The sequence below is a fragment of the Emiliania huxleyi genome, assembly GCF_000372725.1.
Source record: "Emiliania huxleyi CCMP1516 unplaced genomic scaffold EMIHUscaffold_320, whole genome shotgun sequence".
In the NCBI taxonomy this organism is placed as follows: Eukaryota; Haptophyta; order Isochrysidales; family Noelaerhabdaceae; genus Emiliania; species Emiliania huxleyi.
This window is the reverse complement of record NW_005199600.1, coordinates 86573-103605: the sequence shown is the minus strand read 5'-3', so window position 1 is coordinate 103605 and position 17033 is coordinate 86573. Positions and strand designations below refer to the sequence as shown.

Sequence of the window (17033 nt, the reverse complement as noted above, 5' to 3'; positions counted from 1 at the left end):
AAAATGGGGGGTTTTTTACTGGGGGCCCCCGGGGGCTTTTAACAATGGAAAGTTGGAAAGAAAGGGGGGAAAAAGCCCCAAAAAATTCGGAACAAGCCCCCCCCCCGGGGGGACCTTAAACCCCCTTAAAACCTTGAAAGCCCTTGGTCCTTCCAAGTGAATCCTCCTCGCCAGGGGGGAAACTTTTTGGCCCCCCCCCCCCCCCCCTCACCCCCCAAGGTACACATCGCGTACGCCTCGGGCGGCGCCGGCTACGCCCTCTCCCGCCCGATGCTCGCCCGACTCTCCGAGACGATGCCGCAGTGCCACACGAGGCTCGGGCGGTAGTGATACCATGCGAGGACGTACTCTCCAGTACTCTCCGAGACGATCAGTGCCACGCGAGCTCAGCGAGCGAACATCCGCGACACGTCCACGACACGTCCACTGCACGCCCCGCAGGTACACGCGCTGGGCAGGCGACATCCGAGTCGGAAAGTGCGTCGACGACCTCGCAGCAGGACCGCTGCTGTCGAGTCGCGCGGCGCTCACGTCCTGCTGTGTGTGAGTCAGGTGCGTCAACGACTTGGGCGTGCGTGTGCGGGCCGAGGCGCCGTCCGGAGCGCGGCGTGCGTACCGCTCCACCCCTGCCCTAAGGTGGCGAGGCGAGGTGTTTGCGAGGGTAGGCTGGCTTCCTCCTCCCGTCGCACGACAATCAGATGAACTTGTTGTCCGCATCATTCGTGTGTTGTGATGACTAGGCTGGCTTCCACCACGAGTCGCACGACAAGTACGAGTGGGACAACACCGGCGGAGGCCACCCGTATGGACACCTCTCGCACAAGGCGCCTCCCTCCTCTCCTCCTCCTCCCCCCCTCCTCCCCTCCTCCCCTCCTCGCGACAGGTGCCAAACGTCTTCGACGGCGACGGCTGCGACGTGCCGCTGGCGGACACGCACCGCGCGCCGGCGCGCCAGGCGGCAGACGTGCGGTTGCAGTGCACGCCCTGCGCCTCTGCGATGGTTGGCTGGCCACCTGCAGCCGCCGCTCTCATACTCTACTATCTGATGGTACGTGATGTGATCTTAGGTTGGCGGCCACCTGCAGCCGCCGCTCTCATACTCTACTTATCTGATGGTATGTGATGTGATCTTAGGTTGGCGGCCACCTGCAGCCGCTGCTCTCATACTCTACTATCTGATGGTACGTGATGTGATCTTAGGTTGGCGGCCACCTGCAGCCGCCGCTCTCATACTCTACTTATCTGATGGTATGTGATGTGATCTTAGGTTGGCGGCCACCTGCAGCCGCTGCTCTCATACTCTACTATCTGATGGTATCTGATGTTTATTAGGTTGGCGGCCACCTGCAGCCGCCGCTCTCATACTCTACTATCTGATGGTACGTGATGTGATCTTAGGTTGGCGGCCACCTGCAGCCGCCGCTCTCATACTCTACTTATCTGATGGTATCTGATGTTTATTAGGTTGGCGGCCACCTGCAGCCGCTGCTCTCATACTCTACTTATCTGATGGTATGTGATGTGATCTTAGGTTGGCGGCCACCTGCAGCCGCCGCTCTCATACTCTACTATCTGATGGTATCTGATGTTTATTAGGTTGGCGGCCACTTGCAGCCGCTGCTCGGCCAGCTGTGCGACGTGCAGCGGAGAGACAGCTGCACCCTCGAGCTGGTGCCTAGACACTTCCTAGACACTTCCTAGACACTTCCTAGACACTTCCTAGACACTTCCTAGACAGCTGCACGCTCGAGCTGGTGCCCCTCTCGGCCGCCACCGCCCACCCCGCGCCCCTCCCCCTCTTGAGCGCCGCCCCGCTCCACCGCAGGTCGTCTCGCTTCCGTGCGCACCGCGCTGCGCCCGCCCTCCCCCCCGCCCGCCGCCCCCCCCCCCTGTCCCACGAGAGGGGGCTGCGTGTAGGTGCCCCGAGCCGCAGCTCGTCAAGGCGGTGGTCTTTGACCTCGGCACTGCACCCGGCGCCGAGCTCATCGCCGAGCCCTTTGAGGGGCGCCCCCCCCCCCCCAAACCCCCCAACCCTCACGCGCGGCCCGCTCGAGGCAGGCGCCGCCGACGTCGTCTCGATGGGCTCGGCCGCCTGCGACGGCCGCAGCGCCGTGCGGCTGCGTCGCGGCGTCCTGTCGCAAGACTCGCCTCTCGCCCTCCACCCCTCCGTCTCGCACGGCAGCGTGGACACCCTCCCCGCGACCGCCACCGCCGACGTGCCAGGCTGCCGCGCCCTCCTCGGAGGCAGCGTCGAGCTCTCCTCAGGCGTGCCGCCCCCGCTATCGGCCTCCCCCCCCCCCCCGCCGCCGCCCCACCCCTCCGCCCATTCCTCGCCACGCGCTCCCGCCCCTCGTCTCCCGCAGGCGGCCGCCTCGCGCGCGGTAGAAGCAACTTGCCGCCCCTCACCCTCGCCTGCGACTGCGACGCCGCCCTCGTGCCGCCCTCCGCGAGGGCAGCCGCGCCGCAGGGGGGGAGCCTCGCCGCCGCCGCCGCACCGCCGCTCCGCGCCGACGGAGTGGCCGGCGGAGGGGGCGCGGTGGGCGTCAATTTGACGCTCACCCTCGGCCTGGCCGACTTCACCTCGCCCACTATTGCCGTCGCTGCGGCGTGCCCTCTTGTACATCGAGCTGCCGCGCGGCTGCGCTAGGCGCCTCACCTTCCCCTCCCCTCTCCTCGCGCCCCTTCCTCCCCTTCGCGATGAGCGCCTCGCGTCGCGGGAGCGACCGACAACTTCAGAACGACGGCGGCGGCTGCAGCGGCGTTGCCCAGGGTGCGAGGCCGCCACCGCACATGAAGCCGGGATTTGTATTGTGCGCGGCGCGCGGGCTCATGCGTCATGAACGATCTGGAGGACATGGACACGGCCAGCGCGGCAGCGCCCGTGTGCCGTGACCCGCACACCTGGCCCCTTGTCTGGTGTGAGACTTCATTGCACACAGCGAGATTTTTGTAATTGGGGAGAATATGGCTGCGCTGCACTTCACATATGTCTCGGCCTCCAAGTGCTCCACAGAGAGCTCAGCCACAGAGGTCAGGGAGAGGTTTCCCTGCCGGCAGACCAGGGGAACCCCGCGCGCCCCGCCGGCGGCAAAGACAAAAGATAGAGAGCCGGAGAGAGCGGCGAGGTCTCACGGTGCACACGTCACCCCGCTCGCCGGTGGTCAGAGGAGCACGTGCTCTCATGGGCGGCATCATGGAGAGGCGTGTGATAGCTGTGAGACAGAGCTGCAGGTGATCGCGAGCAGGTGACACATACATCGTGTATACGCGCGGCGTGCGTGTGTGCAGCGCACCTCTAGTTGTGGTCTCACCCCGACAGAACGGAGACGGTGCTCAAGCGCGCTCGTCTTTCAGCCTGCGGTGGTGCTCCTCGAAGCCCGAAGCCTTTTGGGGTTGCCGCGCGAGCCTGCCTGGCCGCAGCCCCCCCCCTCCCTCTGAAAGTGCGTGCTGAGAGTGACAAGGGTCGAGAGCTCGCTCGAGAGGCGGCCGGGGCTGCTCGACGAGCCGCCGGCCAGCAGCATCTGCTGCAATGTCGCCACGAAGGGCGGCGGCGGCGGCGGCGGCGCGGGCGCGGGCGCGGGCGCGGGTGCGGGTAGTACGGGTGCGGCTGGCGGCGCTGGCGTGTCTTCGGCTGTCGAGAGCCCCGCCGCCTGCGGCGCGAGAGGCGTCTGTGCTTGGGGGGAAAGCCTGCAGCGGGCGGGACTGGGTCGAAACTCACCTCTAATCTGCGGCGCAGCCCGGCGTTCTCAGATCTGAGCTTCTCCACCTCCAAGTGAAGTAGTTCGAGCTGCTCCTTCTTTCTGTCCCGTGAGGCGGCGGCGGCCTTCCGGTTGCGGGCCTTCCTCTGGGCCTTGCGTGCGTCCACGTCGTCTGAAGAGGACGACCCGACGACGAACGCGAGTGAGCCCAGTTGCCACGACGGGCTTCCGTCGGGCTGCGCCGGCAACATACGCCTGTTGAGACATGAGCTGGCAACGAGACGCTGCTCCGTGCGGGCAAAATAAAGGTACATTTTTTTCTCGGTCACCGCGACTCCACCTATGAGAGTGGGCGTTCCCTGCCTCAGGCTACTGCATATACACCTGAGCTAGGGCCTGAGAGGCCTCGCTGGAGCCGAGCGAGGCATAGCGGCGTAATTTCGACCTACACCCTGCTCCCCCATCTTATCCCACACTAGTCCCTACTCCGCTGTTGCTAGGGTTGCGCGAGCTGTCTCCGAAGCTGTCACAGCTAGGGTTGCTTGCAAGTAACAAAACCTCGAAAGCCAATCATCCACCACCCGGAAAGTGGCCGCCCTCCCCTCCAGAGCGCCGCCGCCGCCACCGCCACGCTGACCGCCACTGGACTGTCCGCCGGCGGCGAGGCTCCGAGGCATACGCTCTGTCCTCTGAGGCCGTAGAATACAAGTGACGGCTGCATCTATCTCTTTGCGCGCGGGTCAAAAATGCTGGGTCAAGTGTACCCCTGCCTCCCCTTGAAGCTTGATCGTCCTAGGCGGGCTTCTCTCCACAGGACCCTCTGACTTTGTGACTTAAGGTTCTTCGGGCCCCTTTAGGGAGGCAAACCCTGGCCGGGGCGACGTCCCGACACGGCAGGTTGGAGCTGACCCCGGGAGAGAGAGAGACGAGCGATGGCACGCCCCCAATGACCCTAGACAGACATGACGAGCCGACAGCGATGCAGCGGCAGCGAAGGCGGCGAGGAGAGCCCGCGCTGCAGAGCTCCGCCGGGCGGCAGCAGAGACATCGGCGGACGGGGGAGCACGGGACACGTCGGCATAGGAGCCAGGGGGGTGGGAGAGTTGAGTCAGGTGCAGCAGCACCGTCTCGGCAGCGAGGCCGACGATGGCGACGGCGGCGACGTAGGCGAGACGGTGGCGAGGGTGGCGACGGTCACGATGAAGGTGGCTTGACGAAATGGATGACGCCATCGCGCAACATGACATCCTCGATGTCGTCGTCCTCTAGGCGGCGCGCAGCGCCGCTCTCGCAGGCTGTTTTTGACGGTTTCTACACTTTGTTTTTGTTTTCAGTCTAGGGGGCCCGACCCCCTCAGAGGCGGCGGGCGGGCGCCCACTTACCGAGAGATCAAAAACGCTCGGCCTCGGTCGTCATCCGTTACACGCCGGGGCGCCATTTAAGGTAGAGCCAAAGAGCGGAGACTCTCAAAGAGGGGGGTGGGTGGGGTGGGAAGGTGGTGGGCTTTGCTGAGGTAGTAGACTCTAGAAACGTAGACAAGAGACAGGTAGGAAAACGGTGTCCGCCACCCTGCAGTGCGGGCAGGGCCGGACGCAACAAAATCGCTCTCGCAAAATCGCACTCTTGCCAGGGCGGTGCTGCCGCTTCCCGAGCGGCTCTGGGAAGCGGCGCACTCTTGTAAGCCCGGCGGTGCGCAGCGGAGCGTGCCGGCAAAAGGATCGGGGGGCGGGGGGGAGGGGGACACGTCAAGATGGAAGCGCCCGCACTATTGACGCGGCAGCGAGAAGGGAGCCGGAGAGGATGAAGCCGGACCTGGGCCGCCGCTCGGCGACGGCGGCGGCGCGGGCACCGCCGCCACGTGCGTGTGCGGCCGTGGCCCGAAATCCAGGCTTGATTCCAGCCTTGGACGCAGTCAGGAGCGAGGGTTTTCCCACCGCGAGGCGTGGGGACCTGGTACAAAAGGGGGAGCGTTTTGGGGCTTGACAGCAAGCTGGCGCGCGGCCTGGCGGCGTACCTGCAGCGGAAAGGGCGTGGGAGAGCCGTGTCGTGTCGCGTGTGGTGGGCAGGTGCGAAGATGAGGCTTTCATAGTTGCGGGGTGGTCTTGCACCTCATCCGCGTCCGCGAGGTGCAGATCGAGGAGCACTCTGACCATCGAGACGCCCGCGCGGCCTGGCGCGCGACCCATCACGAAGATCTCCGTGCTCATCTCGAGGCCCAGGCGCCTAGCGGGCGCGCGAGCGACGTGCGCCCGCGCCTTCCCCGCGCCTTCCGCGCCTTCCGCCTTCCGCCGTCGTTTGTTTTGGCGATGCAAGGGATAAGGGATACTGATGCGTTTGTCGGCGTTTTTCTTCTTAAGCTTGAATTCTTTTGCTTTTTTTGGTGATTTCCCCCTTCCATCCCACCAGTGAATGTCTTTTATTCGCATCACTTCCAGTGGGCAGACCGGCCATGGCTGCTGCCGCCCGCAAAGCCGGAGAGACTTGTCTCCTGGGTGCGCGTGCTGCACGCCGTGTGCAGACGTCGGCAGGAGCCGCCGCGGCGGGACATGGCAGCGCCGCCGCCGCCGCCGCCGCCGCCGCCGCCGCCGCCGCCGCTGTGCGCCTCGAGCGCCTCGTCCGACAGACCGACGGGCGGCGGGGCGGAGAGGATGTGAGGGCAGCGGACGCAGACGCCGTGGAAGCCGCCAGAGAGCACGTACCTGTCGCGCGGGGCCGCAGAAGTGAGCGCCTCTGGCCGAGCAGCCCCCCTCCCTCTCCGTCGGGAAGGGGTTGGAGGCGCGCACGTGTTTTCTATCCCCCGCTGCACAAAGGCGTTGGCCGCCTCGTCGAGACCCTTGCCGTCGGCATCGTAGAGGACGATGAGCTTGTCGCCGCCCGCCGGGCCGCGGAAGAAGTAGAGCTCCTTTGGGAAGTGGTTTGTCGAGTGCGATAGCTGCGCCAGGTCGTAGTGCCTCGCCCCGCGCACGTGCGAGTCCGAGTACTGCTCAAAGGAGCGGCAGTCGAGGCAGAGAACGCTCGCGCCGGCGGCCGCCGCGGCGATGGACGCCGATGTCGACGCGTCGGCCGCGTGCGAGACGATGGAGGCGGCGACCGACGCGCCCCCGAGCGACATGGCGGCCGACGCCTCGTCGAGGTCGTAAGCGTAGATCGACTCCTCGCACTCGATGTCGGGCGCGAGCCGCCGCTCCAGATCGAGCGGCTTGATGCGCCGGAAGTAGGTGTGCGTCTGCTTTGCCCGTGCATTGGGGCCGCTCGTCCCCTCGTACTTCTCCATCAGCTTGCGCATGTTGCTGCCCGTGTCCACACGGGGCTTGAGGTGGGCGAAGCGAGGGTCGGGCGCCCGGCTGCGGCGGCTGACGGTCGAGCCGGTCGTGCTCATCGCGCGGCCAACGGGCGAGCCCACCCCGGCAGGCATCGCGTGCGGGTGCCGCGCGCGTATATGCGCGCACAGCGTACGGACCAAAAGGGCGATAACGGCCGTTGCGATGAAGCGTTCACGACAGCGTCCCCGGGGGGTTTACGCTTGTCGGTGTGAGACAAGTCAAGTCCTGCGCGAGCGCGGGTGGCCCCCTCCCCGCCCTTGGGCTTGGCCGCCGGGCGGACGACCGGACCGCGGCTTGGCGCGGCGAGCGAGGCCGACCACGGGGATGGGGGCCGGTGAGGATGGATAGCGTTCGTGTTGTTGGGCTCATGAACGGGAGGGCGGCACCCCCCGGTGGCGCTCCGGCCGGTGTGCGCTTGGGCACGTGGAGTTGGATTCGGGTACTTTGCTGGTATGGTATCTGTGAATAAGTGGAGTATTTACTTTCACACCCCTTGGGGTGTTCACGACCACTTGCGGTCATTACGCACTTGTGCGTTCACGCCCCTTGCGGCGATCGTTTCACAGTCTCATCAACCGTTCAAGGAAACTAAAATACGCCAACCCCCCTCTCAAGGAACTCCGGACGACGCCAGCCCTCTTGTGGCTTCGACGCACACGCTACTTCAGCCACAGAGTCTAGGACAGGTCCATTAAGACTTTTCAGTCGTGGGGGTGGCTTTTGTTATTCCTTTCCGGTTAGACACGGCCGAGCGGGCCACAGCAGAACGATGCCGCCGTGGCCAAGGCGGCGCGCGCTGCGATCGCCGATGACGAGGTTCTCGACAATTGGGCGATTATATCCATAAGGGATTTCATCCCTTTTGATTGGAGATTCGTGTTTCGGTTTTGGTAAAATGTATTACAGCACTCTCTGACGCGATGCGGCCTCTGCCTAGCCTCCTGCTCCTTTGCGGGAGCTATGGCGGGACCGCTATCGAGTACTCAGTGCCGACATACCCTCAGTATCCAGAATAGTTTAAGTCTGAAAAAGTCGGTCCGACCGCGCAAAGCGGTCTGGCTGTCTGCAGAGCTTCCGTCCGAGCCCTGAGAAATGTGAGGCATGACGGCCCATGTTCGCGATTTTGATGGCGTTGCCCTTATTGCACGTGAAACAGACCGCGCCGGCCAGGCACCCTTGTTCCCGGAGGCCAACTCGAACAGGTTTGAGCAAAAGGCCGCCTTCCATGCTCGATATGCAGCAGGAGCTTAGTTGACCCTGCTCGAAGGCCGCCCTGCTCGAAGGCCGCCCTGCTCTCGGTATTGTGTTGTTGACTGATAGCACTGTCTGATCCAACCAGAAAGAGCCGTCGAGCTACATGAGACCCAAGTCGTCGTGATGTACCAGGAAACGAAACTAGCGCCAAAATTGAGATCTCAGGATTGACATCAATTTCTCGCGCCTACTTTCGCTGCTTGAGACTCGCCAAACAGATCCTGCGTCTATGGCCGTGTGCGACGTCAAGTCGTTAACCGCGACAAGACCATCGCGCCAACCGCGACTCTGTTGCTTTTATGCGGCAGCATTCACCGTGACTCTTGCCGTGGATAGTTAGTGACCGCGGTTGCTTACAACTGTACGCATTACTACGCCATAAGCTGAGCTTCACCAGCCGTTTCTCTTCTCCTTCCCTTGCTGATTCCCTTGCCTTCTCTTGCCGTCCGTTCTCTGTGCGCATTCCACTGCATGCGGCATCACAAGCGTCTTCTGCCGGGCGCGCATCTGAACTCGTACCTGGTAGGCCATCGCTTTGCTGAAAGATCAGGCGCCTGAATGGCGACAGTGAGCGTCTCCTACTTATGGATTGCGCTCGAGGTACAAGGAGCGCAAGAGCGCGCCGCAGGCGATTTTTTGGCGGCAGGGCTGTTCCAATTCATCTTGTTGTAAGTCTATTGTTGAAATTAGTGATCTCGCGCGAGGCGCCGGGGGCCCCCCAACTAAGGGTTGACGTACCTCAACCCCCAGGGTGTAGAGCTCTACGCGAGCTCTGAAGCATTCTCTACCCCTGCCCCCGGCCATGGCTCTGCTCGGCGCGCGTGGCCTGATTGCGGCTCACGCGATCGTAGCCGACGTGCTGCTCCTCTATGGTGGGCTGGACCGTCTCAGCCTGCCTCAGTGGCTTGAGGAGTGCCGCCCCTCCGCCGAGGCCGGCTGGCTCTTCCTCTCCTTCTGCTGCATCACGCTCGGCTACGAGGAGCTGCTCACCGTGTCGGCTGGCTGGCTTGGGCCGGCCGTTATCACCACCTCTCCGCCGGTCGACACTGCCTTCGCGCCGATGGACGCCGTCAGTGTCGCTTCCGCGTCCTCATTCGCCTCGCTCGCGACTATCAACTTCATCGCCTGCCTCCTCTCTACCTCGGCGGATCGCCGGCGGCTGTCGGCGCTCGGCATGGCTATCGCGGCGATGGCGTGCGTCGCGTACTGGTCCCTCGCGGACGGCGTCGGGGTCCTCTCGACGTATGGGAGGCCGTTCTCGCCACTGCGATACGTACTGTGGGCGCACACGACACCCGGCCTCGCCCTCATCTCGGGCAGCAGCCACTCCGCCTCCGAGGCGGGGCGGCGACTGCACCGCAATATCGTCAGCATCATGATGACCGGCTTTCTCGCCACGGCGGCGGTGCCGGAGCCCGTCGCGAGGCTCGGAGTCGCCGCGCTGTGGGCTTGGCGCATCGGCTGGCTTGGCGCGAGCTTTGCTTACATGTTCCTCTCTCTGCGGCGCGTGTGTGCAAACATCTTGAGACAGGCGACGCACCCGCTCACGGGCCAACTCATCAGCACGCTGACGGCCCTCTCGTGGAGCTTCTTCCCCGCCCTCTGGCTCGCCTCCCAGACGGACCTGCTCTCGCAGCCGGCAGAGCTCACGCTCCTCGCGCTCGCGGACTTTTGCGCAAAGATGCTCTCCTCCGTCTCGCTGCTGCTGCACGCCGCCGAGAGCCACAGCCAGCTGGAGCGACTGCAGCTCTCGCAGCGCCTCGAGCGGGAGCAGATCCGCGCCGACGCGCTGCGCACCTTCGCGCGCACGATGGGCCACGACCTGCGCACGCCGCTGCAGGCCCCCCCCCCCCCCCCCCCCTCAACACCCACTCCACCCCCCAACCGACCCCCCCTCGCGCCTCCGCCGCGCAGGTCGTCTCCAACATGTGGGAGCTCGACCAGGCGGGCGGACACTTCCCAGACACTTCCCAGACACTTCCCAGACACTTTCCAGACACTTCCCAGACACTTTCCAGACACTTCCCAGACACTTTCCAGACACTTTCCAGACACTTTCCAGACATGTGGGCGCTCGGCCAGGCGGGCGAGGGCAAGCAGCAGGCGGGCGGAGGCAACGAGGCGCTGCTGATGCCCTCCTTCGCCGAGGAGGAGGTGGACCTGGTCTCAGAGATCGAGCGTACCGTCGGGCTGCTGCTCGCCTCGCCGACCGCAAAGGCGGAGGTCAAGCTCAAGTCGTGCTTCGACCCCCGCCTGCCGCATGTGCGCCTCGCAACTTTCTAGACACTTCCTAGACACTTCCTAGACACTTCCTAGACACTTCCTATTCGACCCCCGCCTGCCGCATGTGTGCGCCTCGCAACGTCCATCACACCATCCCTCCATCACACCATCCCCCCTCCATCACACCACCTCGCGGCGGTCGCTGGGAGCCTTCCGTGAGCCTTCCAGGGCCCGTCTGGTAGGTGCGAGTCGACGCCTCGCGGCTGATGCGCGCCCTGCTCAACCTCCTCACAAACGCGATCAAGTTCACCACCTCGGGCGCGAGCGGCGTCCTGGGCGGGGGCTTGTGTGGAGAAGCGCCCCTCACACACGCCCCCGCCTGCGAGCAGGCTCGGTCACGATCTCGGTCAAGCTGCTCAGCGAGCCACCTCCCGTCGGAGGGCTGTGCGAGGCGCACTTCGAGGTCGCAGACACCGGCCGGGGCGCGCAAGCTCGGCTCCAACCGGCCGGCGCAGCGGCGCCCTCCCGAGCCAACCCCCGCCGCCCGTCTGCGCCGCCCGCAGGGATGGAGGCCGAGGAGCTGCAGCGGGCAACGCACCCGTACTCGCGCTCCTCGACGGCGGAGGGCGGCGGGATGGGGCTCGGGCTCGCCATCGCCGCGAAGGCGGTCGCCCCGCGCGGCGAGCGGGCGGCGCGGGGACGGCGCGTCCTGACTGCTGCAGCTGTGAGCAGGCGGTGGCCGAGCTCGGCGGCAAGCTCGAGCTGCGCAGCGAGGGCCTCGGCTGCGGCACGAGCTGCTCCTTCTCCGTGCGGATGCAGCGGGGCGGCTCGACCTGCTCCGGCTCGCGCGGCTCGTCCGAGTCGCTCGAGGTGAGCCCGCCGGCCGCGGGGCGCCGCTTGCGCGTGATGCTTGTCGACGACTCCGAGCTGCTGCTGAAGAGCGTGTCGGAGGTGATCGCCTATTTCGGGCACACGATCTCGCACACCGCCGCCGACGGGGAGGCTGCGCTGCAGCTGCTGCGCGCCCACTCGCACGAGATCGACGTCGCCTTCGTCGACATCAACATGCCCCTCATGCGCGGCGACGAGGCGATCCGGAGGCGCCGCCCGCGGGAGCTGCTGCCCCGCCCACCCTCCCCGCGGGCTCCCCTGACGCCCCGCCCGAGGCGCGCGCAGGTACCGCGAGTGGGAGCGAGGCCACGCGCGGCCGCGGTTGCGCGCGTATGCGATGAGCGGGGACACGAACGCCGCGATGACCAAGCAGCTCCGCGTGGACGGCTTCGACGGGATCCTCGCCAAGCCCGTCTACCCGCTCGCCTTCTCCCGGATATGCGAGGAGGTGTTTGCGGCGCTGCCCGCCGCGGGAGCCGCGCCGCCGCCCGCCTCGCCCCCGCGGGTCGTGCCAGCCACCCTCTCCGAGGCCCTGCGAGGCGTGCCAGCCACCCTCTCCGAGGCCGTCGGCCGCGGCGCAGCCGCGCGCGCACCCGCCACCGGCCTGGCCGCCGCGCCCGCCGCGCCCGCCGCGGGCTCCTCCACGCTCGCCTCTGGCTCTGCGAGCGGGTCGGCGAGCGGGGCTGCGAGCGGGGCGGCTTGTGAGACGGAGGCGGAGATGCTCGCCGCGCTGCCCGACTCGGTCTTCAACGCGCGCGACTTTGTGGCGGTGTTTGGCATCCCGATGGACATCGCGGCCGCGCTGGTGGCTCAGATGGACCTCTCCCTGGGCAGGGGCATGGAGAGCATGGTCGAGGCGGAGGGGGCGCCGTGGGACGAGGCCGGCACGCAGAGCGTCATGGGAATCGCTCACACCGCCAAGGGGAACGCGCTGCAGGTGTGCGCCTCGCGCCTGGCTGCCGCCTCGGAGACGCTCGAGATCCTTGCGGCGGGCGGCAAGAGCGAGCGCGCGAGCGCCGCCCTGGCGGTGTGGCGCAAGACGGCCGAGGAGTTCCGCCACTTTGTCAGATGCAACCCCACGCTCGAGGACCTCTTGGAATGAGCGCCGGGCGTGTGCATCGTGCCCCGCCCTGCGGATTGTACACAATGCTACACACAGCCGGCCAGGGAGCGGGGTGCAGGCTGCAGGGTTGGAACGGCGGGCAAGCAGCAAGCTGGCGTCCGAGCCGCACCGTGTGCGGTAGGTAGACATTCTACCTCCCATCCAACCCACCGAAACCCGTGTGAATGGATCGTCCGTTACATTGGGTTTAGCGTCGCGTTCTCTCAGCGTGGTCTATGGTTTGCTAGACCCATGAGACCAGCCACGCCGCGCCCTCGGGCGCCTCCACCGCCGCCCTCAGCCACGCCGCTAGGACCGACGGAGACGTCAACTCCGCCGTCACATGGTATCACCTATCAGCTCTGGTCCTCGCGGCCCAGCGCCAGCGCCCAGCCCAACACGCCAATCCCGAACCGCAGGCTCAACGCCTGCCGAGCGGCCGCCGCCACCACAGCTCGAGCTGCGGCCGCCACCGCAGCAGCTGTGGACGCCGCCGCCCGTGTCTTCGAACACGCCCACGCATTCCACCTGTCTCTTTGTTGCGTACATGGTACACATGTATTTCTTTCGTAGATCGGTAGGACTCTAGGCCCCGCCCCTCTTCAGAGTAAGTAAGAAATCCCGCCCCACACCGCCCTGCCGCCTGCCGGTCAACCACCGGCGCGGAACACCCACGTGGCGATTGCTCTCACTGTCTCAACAGTCCTCAAGCCCACTCTCTGCGCTGTCTGAGAGATGCCTCGCACACTCTATATGCAAGACAACACGCCGACAAGTCTTGTGGCGCACTGTCCCCCCACGATCAGCCACGATCCCGCCAGTGCGGGACAGTACAGTTCCCGCAGCGCGGCGGTCCCGCGCCTCGAGCTCGGGTCACGCCCGAGCAGCGCTGCCCCGCCCCTAGCCCCTCCCCCAACCTCAAAATGCGCCACCGCCCACCATACGTTCGGCTGTGTGAGCAGCTCCCGGCGGGACCTCGAGGGACTGCACGCGCGCCCGCGCGGCGCGGGGCCCAGCCCACAGCCACGATCGTTCACGAGAGAACGCACCCCAGAGTACGAGAGACCCTTCCCCATGGCTGCCACTGCGCCAGCTGTCCTTGCGCGCGGGCTAGGCCGCCTCCCGCGCCCTGGCCCTCGCAGCGGCACCTGACGCGCGCCTCGCCTTGGCTGCGGCGAGCGCCGCCTCTGCCGCCGCGATCGCCGCCTCCTCCGCCTCCTCCTCCGCTGCGGCAGCCTCCTCCTCCTCTGCCGCTGCCACGGCCGCAGCCTCCGCCGCAGCCTGCCGGCGCGCCTCCGCTGCCGCCTCCGTTGCCGCCTCCTCGCCCTCCTCCTCGCCCTCCTCCTCGCCCTCCTCCTCGCCCTCCTCCTCGGCTGCCTCTGCCGTCTCCTCCTCGCCCTCCTCCTCGCTCGCCTCGCCCGCCGCCTCTCCCAGCGCCTCCGCCAATCCCTCGACCGACGTCTCCGGCGTGATGCCGAACCGGATCCTGTCCTCGTGGAGCTCCGCGAGAAGCCGGAGCAGCCCCTCACTGTCCAACGGCGCGGGCTTGGCTGCGGCTGCCTCTGCCGGCGGATCGGACTCCTGCGACGGCCCAGCGCCGCCCGCCCCGCCGCCCTTCTTCTTCTTCTTGCCCTTCTTGCCCTTGGCGCGCTTCTCCGCCTCGACCTCCGCCAGCAGCTCGTCGGCGTGCCGCGCCGCCTCCTTCTCCGCCGCCGCCCTCTGCGCCTCCCTCTCTGCCGCGCCCGCAGCCCACGCCGCCTCCTTCGCCGCCTTCTCCGCCGCCTTCTCGGCCGCCGCGTGCTCCTCGAGGGCGCGCACGCACTCGGCGTGTCCCTTCGCCTTGGCACATTGCAGCGCGGTCTTGCCCTTCTTAGAGCACAGCGTTTGATCTGCGCCCGCCCGCAGCAGCTGACGCACGACGGCGGGGTGGCCGAGCAAGGCGCCAAACATCAGCGCGGTGTCGCCATGGTTGGCCTGCAGGTTGATCTCTGCGCCGTGCCGGACCAGCAAGTCGACCACCCGCTCGTAGCCTTTGAAGGCGGCGTCCATCAGCGCAGTGACGCCGATCGTGCTTCTCTGATCGATCTCCGCGCCGTGCCGCAAAGCCAGCTCGACCATCTCCTCGCGGCCGTTCGCGGCGGCGAGGCTCAGCGCGGTGCCACCGTCGCTCTTCTGCAACGAGACATCCGCACCGCGCCGCAGAAGCGCCTCGGCCAGCCCCTCGTGGTCATAGGACATTGCGAACATCAGCAGTGTCACGCCGCTCGCACGAGTGCCGCAAGTAAAGGTGTACTCGAACCTCATATCGACCCACCCGCCGCCATCGAGCCACGCCAGCACCGGAAATCCGTCGCCTCGCCCAGCCGCTAGCACGACCTCCTCTGGCACCGCCTCGCTGGCCGGCTCGGCCTCTGCGCCGCCCACGCCGATCAAAGCAGAGGCCGCGGCACTGGCGCCCGCCGCCGCCTCGCCTGCGGGTGCGTCTCCCGCCCCTGCGCCACCCGCCTCGGCCGACGGCGCCTTGCTCCGAGCCGCCATTACCTCCCCGAGATACGTCCTGAAAGCCTCGAAGCACTCGGCGTGGCCCTCCTCCTTGGCGTACTGCAGCGCCGTCTCACCCTCCATAGAGCGCAGCGTCATGTCTGCGCCCGCCCGCAGCAAGCGGAGCACCACGGCGGGATGGTTGCCGAGGGCGGCGAACATCAGAGCGGTGCCGCCCTTGTTGGCCTGCAGGTTGATCTCTGCGCCGAGCCGGATCAGCGTGTCTACAACCCGCTCGTGGCCTTTGTAGGCGGCGTCCTTCAGCGCCGTACAGCCTCCGTTGTCTCGCGCGTTCACCCCTGCGCCGTGCCACAGCAGCATCTCGGCCACGCGCTCGTGGCCTTTGGCGGCGGCGACCATCAGCGCCGTACAGCCTTCGCTGTCTCGCGCGTCCGCCTCCGCGCCGCGCATCAGCAGCAGTTCGACAATCTCTTTGTGACCGTGTTCGGCGGCGATCAGCAGGAGCGTACAGCCGCTCACACCGCGATGCACGCACGTCGCGTCAACCCGCCCATCCCCGGCGAGCCACGTCTGCACCACGCCGACCTTGCCGTTCTCCGCCGCCGCCTCGATCCTTTTCGGCAGCGCGAGCGGCGCAGCAGTAGCCGCCGTTGACGCGTGCCCGCGCCGGGAGCCGGCCGAGCCAGCCTTCGTCCGGCCGGGCATGCAAACGGGCGGGGTTGCGGATGCTGAGCGCCTCCTCCCTCTCTCTCCTCCCTCTCGGGCTGCCTCCCGGCGCTGGCGTGGGGCTTCGAAAAAAGAATTCGCGGGCCGAGGGAGTTTTAAAAATAAAAAGAGGAGGAAGAAAATAAAAGAAATCGTCGCTGGCTTGAGGTGCTCGATGCTCGTCGGCTTCACGCTAGCTAGGAGCCCTCTGCTCCTCTCGCTGAGCATGACGTCAGAGGCCCGGAACCGACAGACCTACCTTCGCGCGTCGGCGGCAGTGATCTGGGACGTCGACGGCACCCTGGTGGAGTCAACCACCCTGGGATTCACCGCAACGAACGAAGTGCTTTCAACAAGCGGATACCGGATGGTGACCGAGGATGAGTACAAGCTAGGATGCCGCTTCACCACCCCAGATCGCTTCAACTACCACATCGAGCGGCCCGCCGGATCCGCTGAGGGTGTGCGACACTCAGTGCCGGCCTCGACGACTCGCACGCTCTGCTCACCGCTCTCGCCGCACCTCTCAGGCGGCCAGCTCGGCGATCTCTTCGACAAGACGTACGTTCGGCGCGTCTCGCGCGAGACGGTCCCGGCCCAGCTTGCCCGCACGCGCGCATCCGCGACGCGCGCCTGAGCCGCGCGTGTGCGTGTGGCGACAGGCGGGCCTCTTCGACGGGCTCGAGAAGCTTCTGCGCTCCCTCACCATCGCCGGCCACCCGATGGCGGTGCTCTCGAATGCGTGCGGCGAGTACGTGCGTGCGGTGCTCTCGGCAAACGAGCTCGACGAGAAGCCCGGTGCGGAGGGCCCGCCGCTGCCTCCCCCTCCCCCTCCCGTCACACGGGAGAGAGGCGGAGAGGCGTCCCTCACTCCGCCCCCGGGCAGAACGCACCCGGGGCAGACGCCTCTCGGGCAGACGCCTCTCACCGCACCCGGGACGGCCTCTCGCCAGGCGTGCGCGTGCCGCTCTTCAAGGAGGCGCTCGGCGCCGACGAGGTGGCAGAGGCGAAGCCTTCGGGCGTGGGCTTGCTCGAGATTTGCTCGAGGATTGAGGCGGTGCCCGAGGCGTCGGTCTATGTTGGCGACGCGCCGACGGACGGCAAGGCGGCGCGCGCCGCAGGCATGCGGTCGGTCGGCGTCGCTTGGGGCGCGAATCCGGCAGCAGCGCTCGAGGCCGACTTCGACGTGGTTGTGAGTGACGTGCCCGCCCTAATCGTGGCGTTGCGCACGTTGCTTGGAGACGATGAGAAATCGTAGTGACATAGAAGATAGCGGCCACGGGGTGGAGACAGACGCACTTCATCTCGCCACAGTTGGACCGTTTTCGTTTTATT

General features: G+C 66.6%; 4 protein-coding genes across 4 annotated transcripts; 2 read left to right on the top strand and 2 right to left on the bottom strand.

The window, feature by feature from the left end:
- Window positions 1-2360: 2360 nt before the first annotated feature.
- Window positions 2361-3949, bottom strand: EMIHUDRAFT_444416 (hypothetical protein; the record flags this gene model as incomplete). Its single annotated transcript, XM_005773983.1, has 2 exons — window positions 2361-3650; window positions 3715-3949. 2 exons carry the CDS (start codon window positions 3947-3949, stop codon window positions 3334-3336), a joined length of 552 nt encoding a protein of 183 aa, XP_005774040.1. The 3' UTR covers window positions 2361-3333.
- A 2174-nt stretch (window positions 3950-6123) lies between these two features.
- On the bottom strand, window positions 6124-7113 carry EMIHUDRAFT_240980 (hypothetical protein; the record flags this gene model as incomplete). The annotated part of the gene is made up of 4 exons (XM_005773982.1): window positions 6124-6186; window positions 6364-6397; window positions 6482-6678; window positions 6790-7113. 4 exons carry the CDS (start codon window positions 7111-7113, stop codon window positions 6124-6126), a joined length of 618 nt encoding a protein of 205 aa, XP_005774039.1.
- Window positions 7114-10176: 3063 nt separating this feature from the next.
- On the top strand, window positions 10177-12611 carry EMIHUDRAFT_444413 (putative sensory transduction histidine kinase). The gene is made up of 6 exons (XM_005773981.1): window positions 10177-10537; window positions 10741-10816; window positions 10888-10980; window positions 11062-11165; window positions 11234-11598; window positions 11675-12611. Exons 1-6 carry the CDS (start codon window positions 10202-10204, stop codon window positions 12489-12491), a joined length of 1791 nt encoding a protein of 596 aa, XP_005774038.1. The 5' UTR covers window positions 10177-10201; the 3' UTR covers window positions 12492-12611.
- Window positions 12612-15873: 3262 nt separating this feature from the next.
- EMIHUDRAFT_240976 (hypothetical protein) lies at window positions 15874-16956 on the top strand (the record flags this gene model as incomplete). The annotated part of the gene is made up of 4 exons (XM_005773980.1): window positions 15874-16159; window positions 16229-16287; window positions 16361-16496; window positions 16652-16956. 4 exons carry the CDS (start codon window positions 15874-15876, stop codon window positions 16954-16956), a joined length of 786 nt encoding a protein of 261 aa, XP_005774037.1.
- Window positions 16957-17033: the final 77 nt, after the last annotated feature.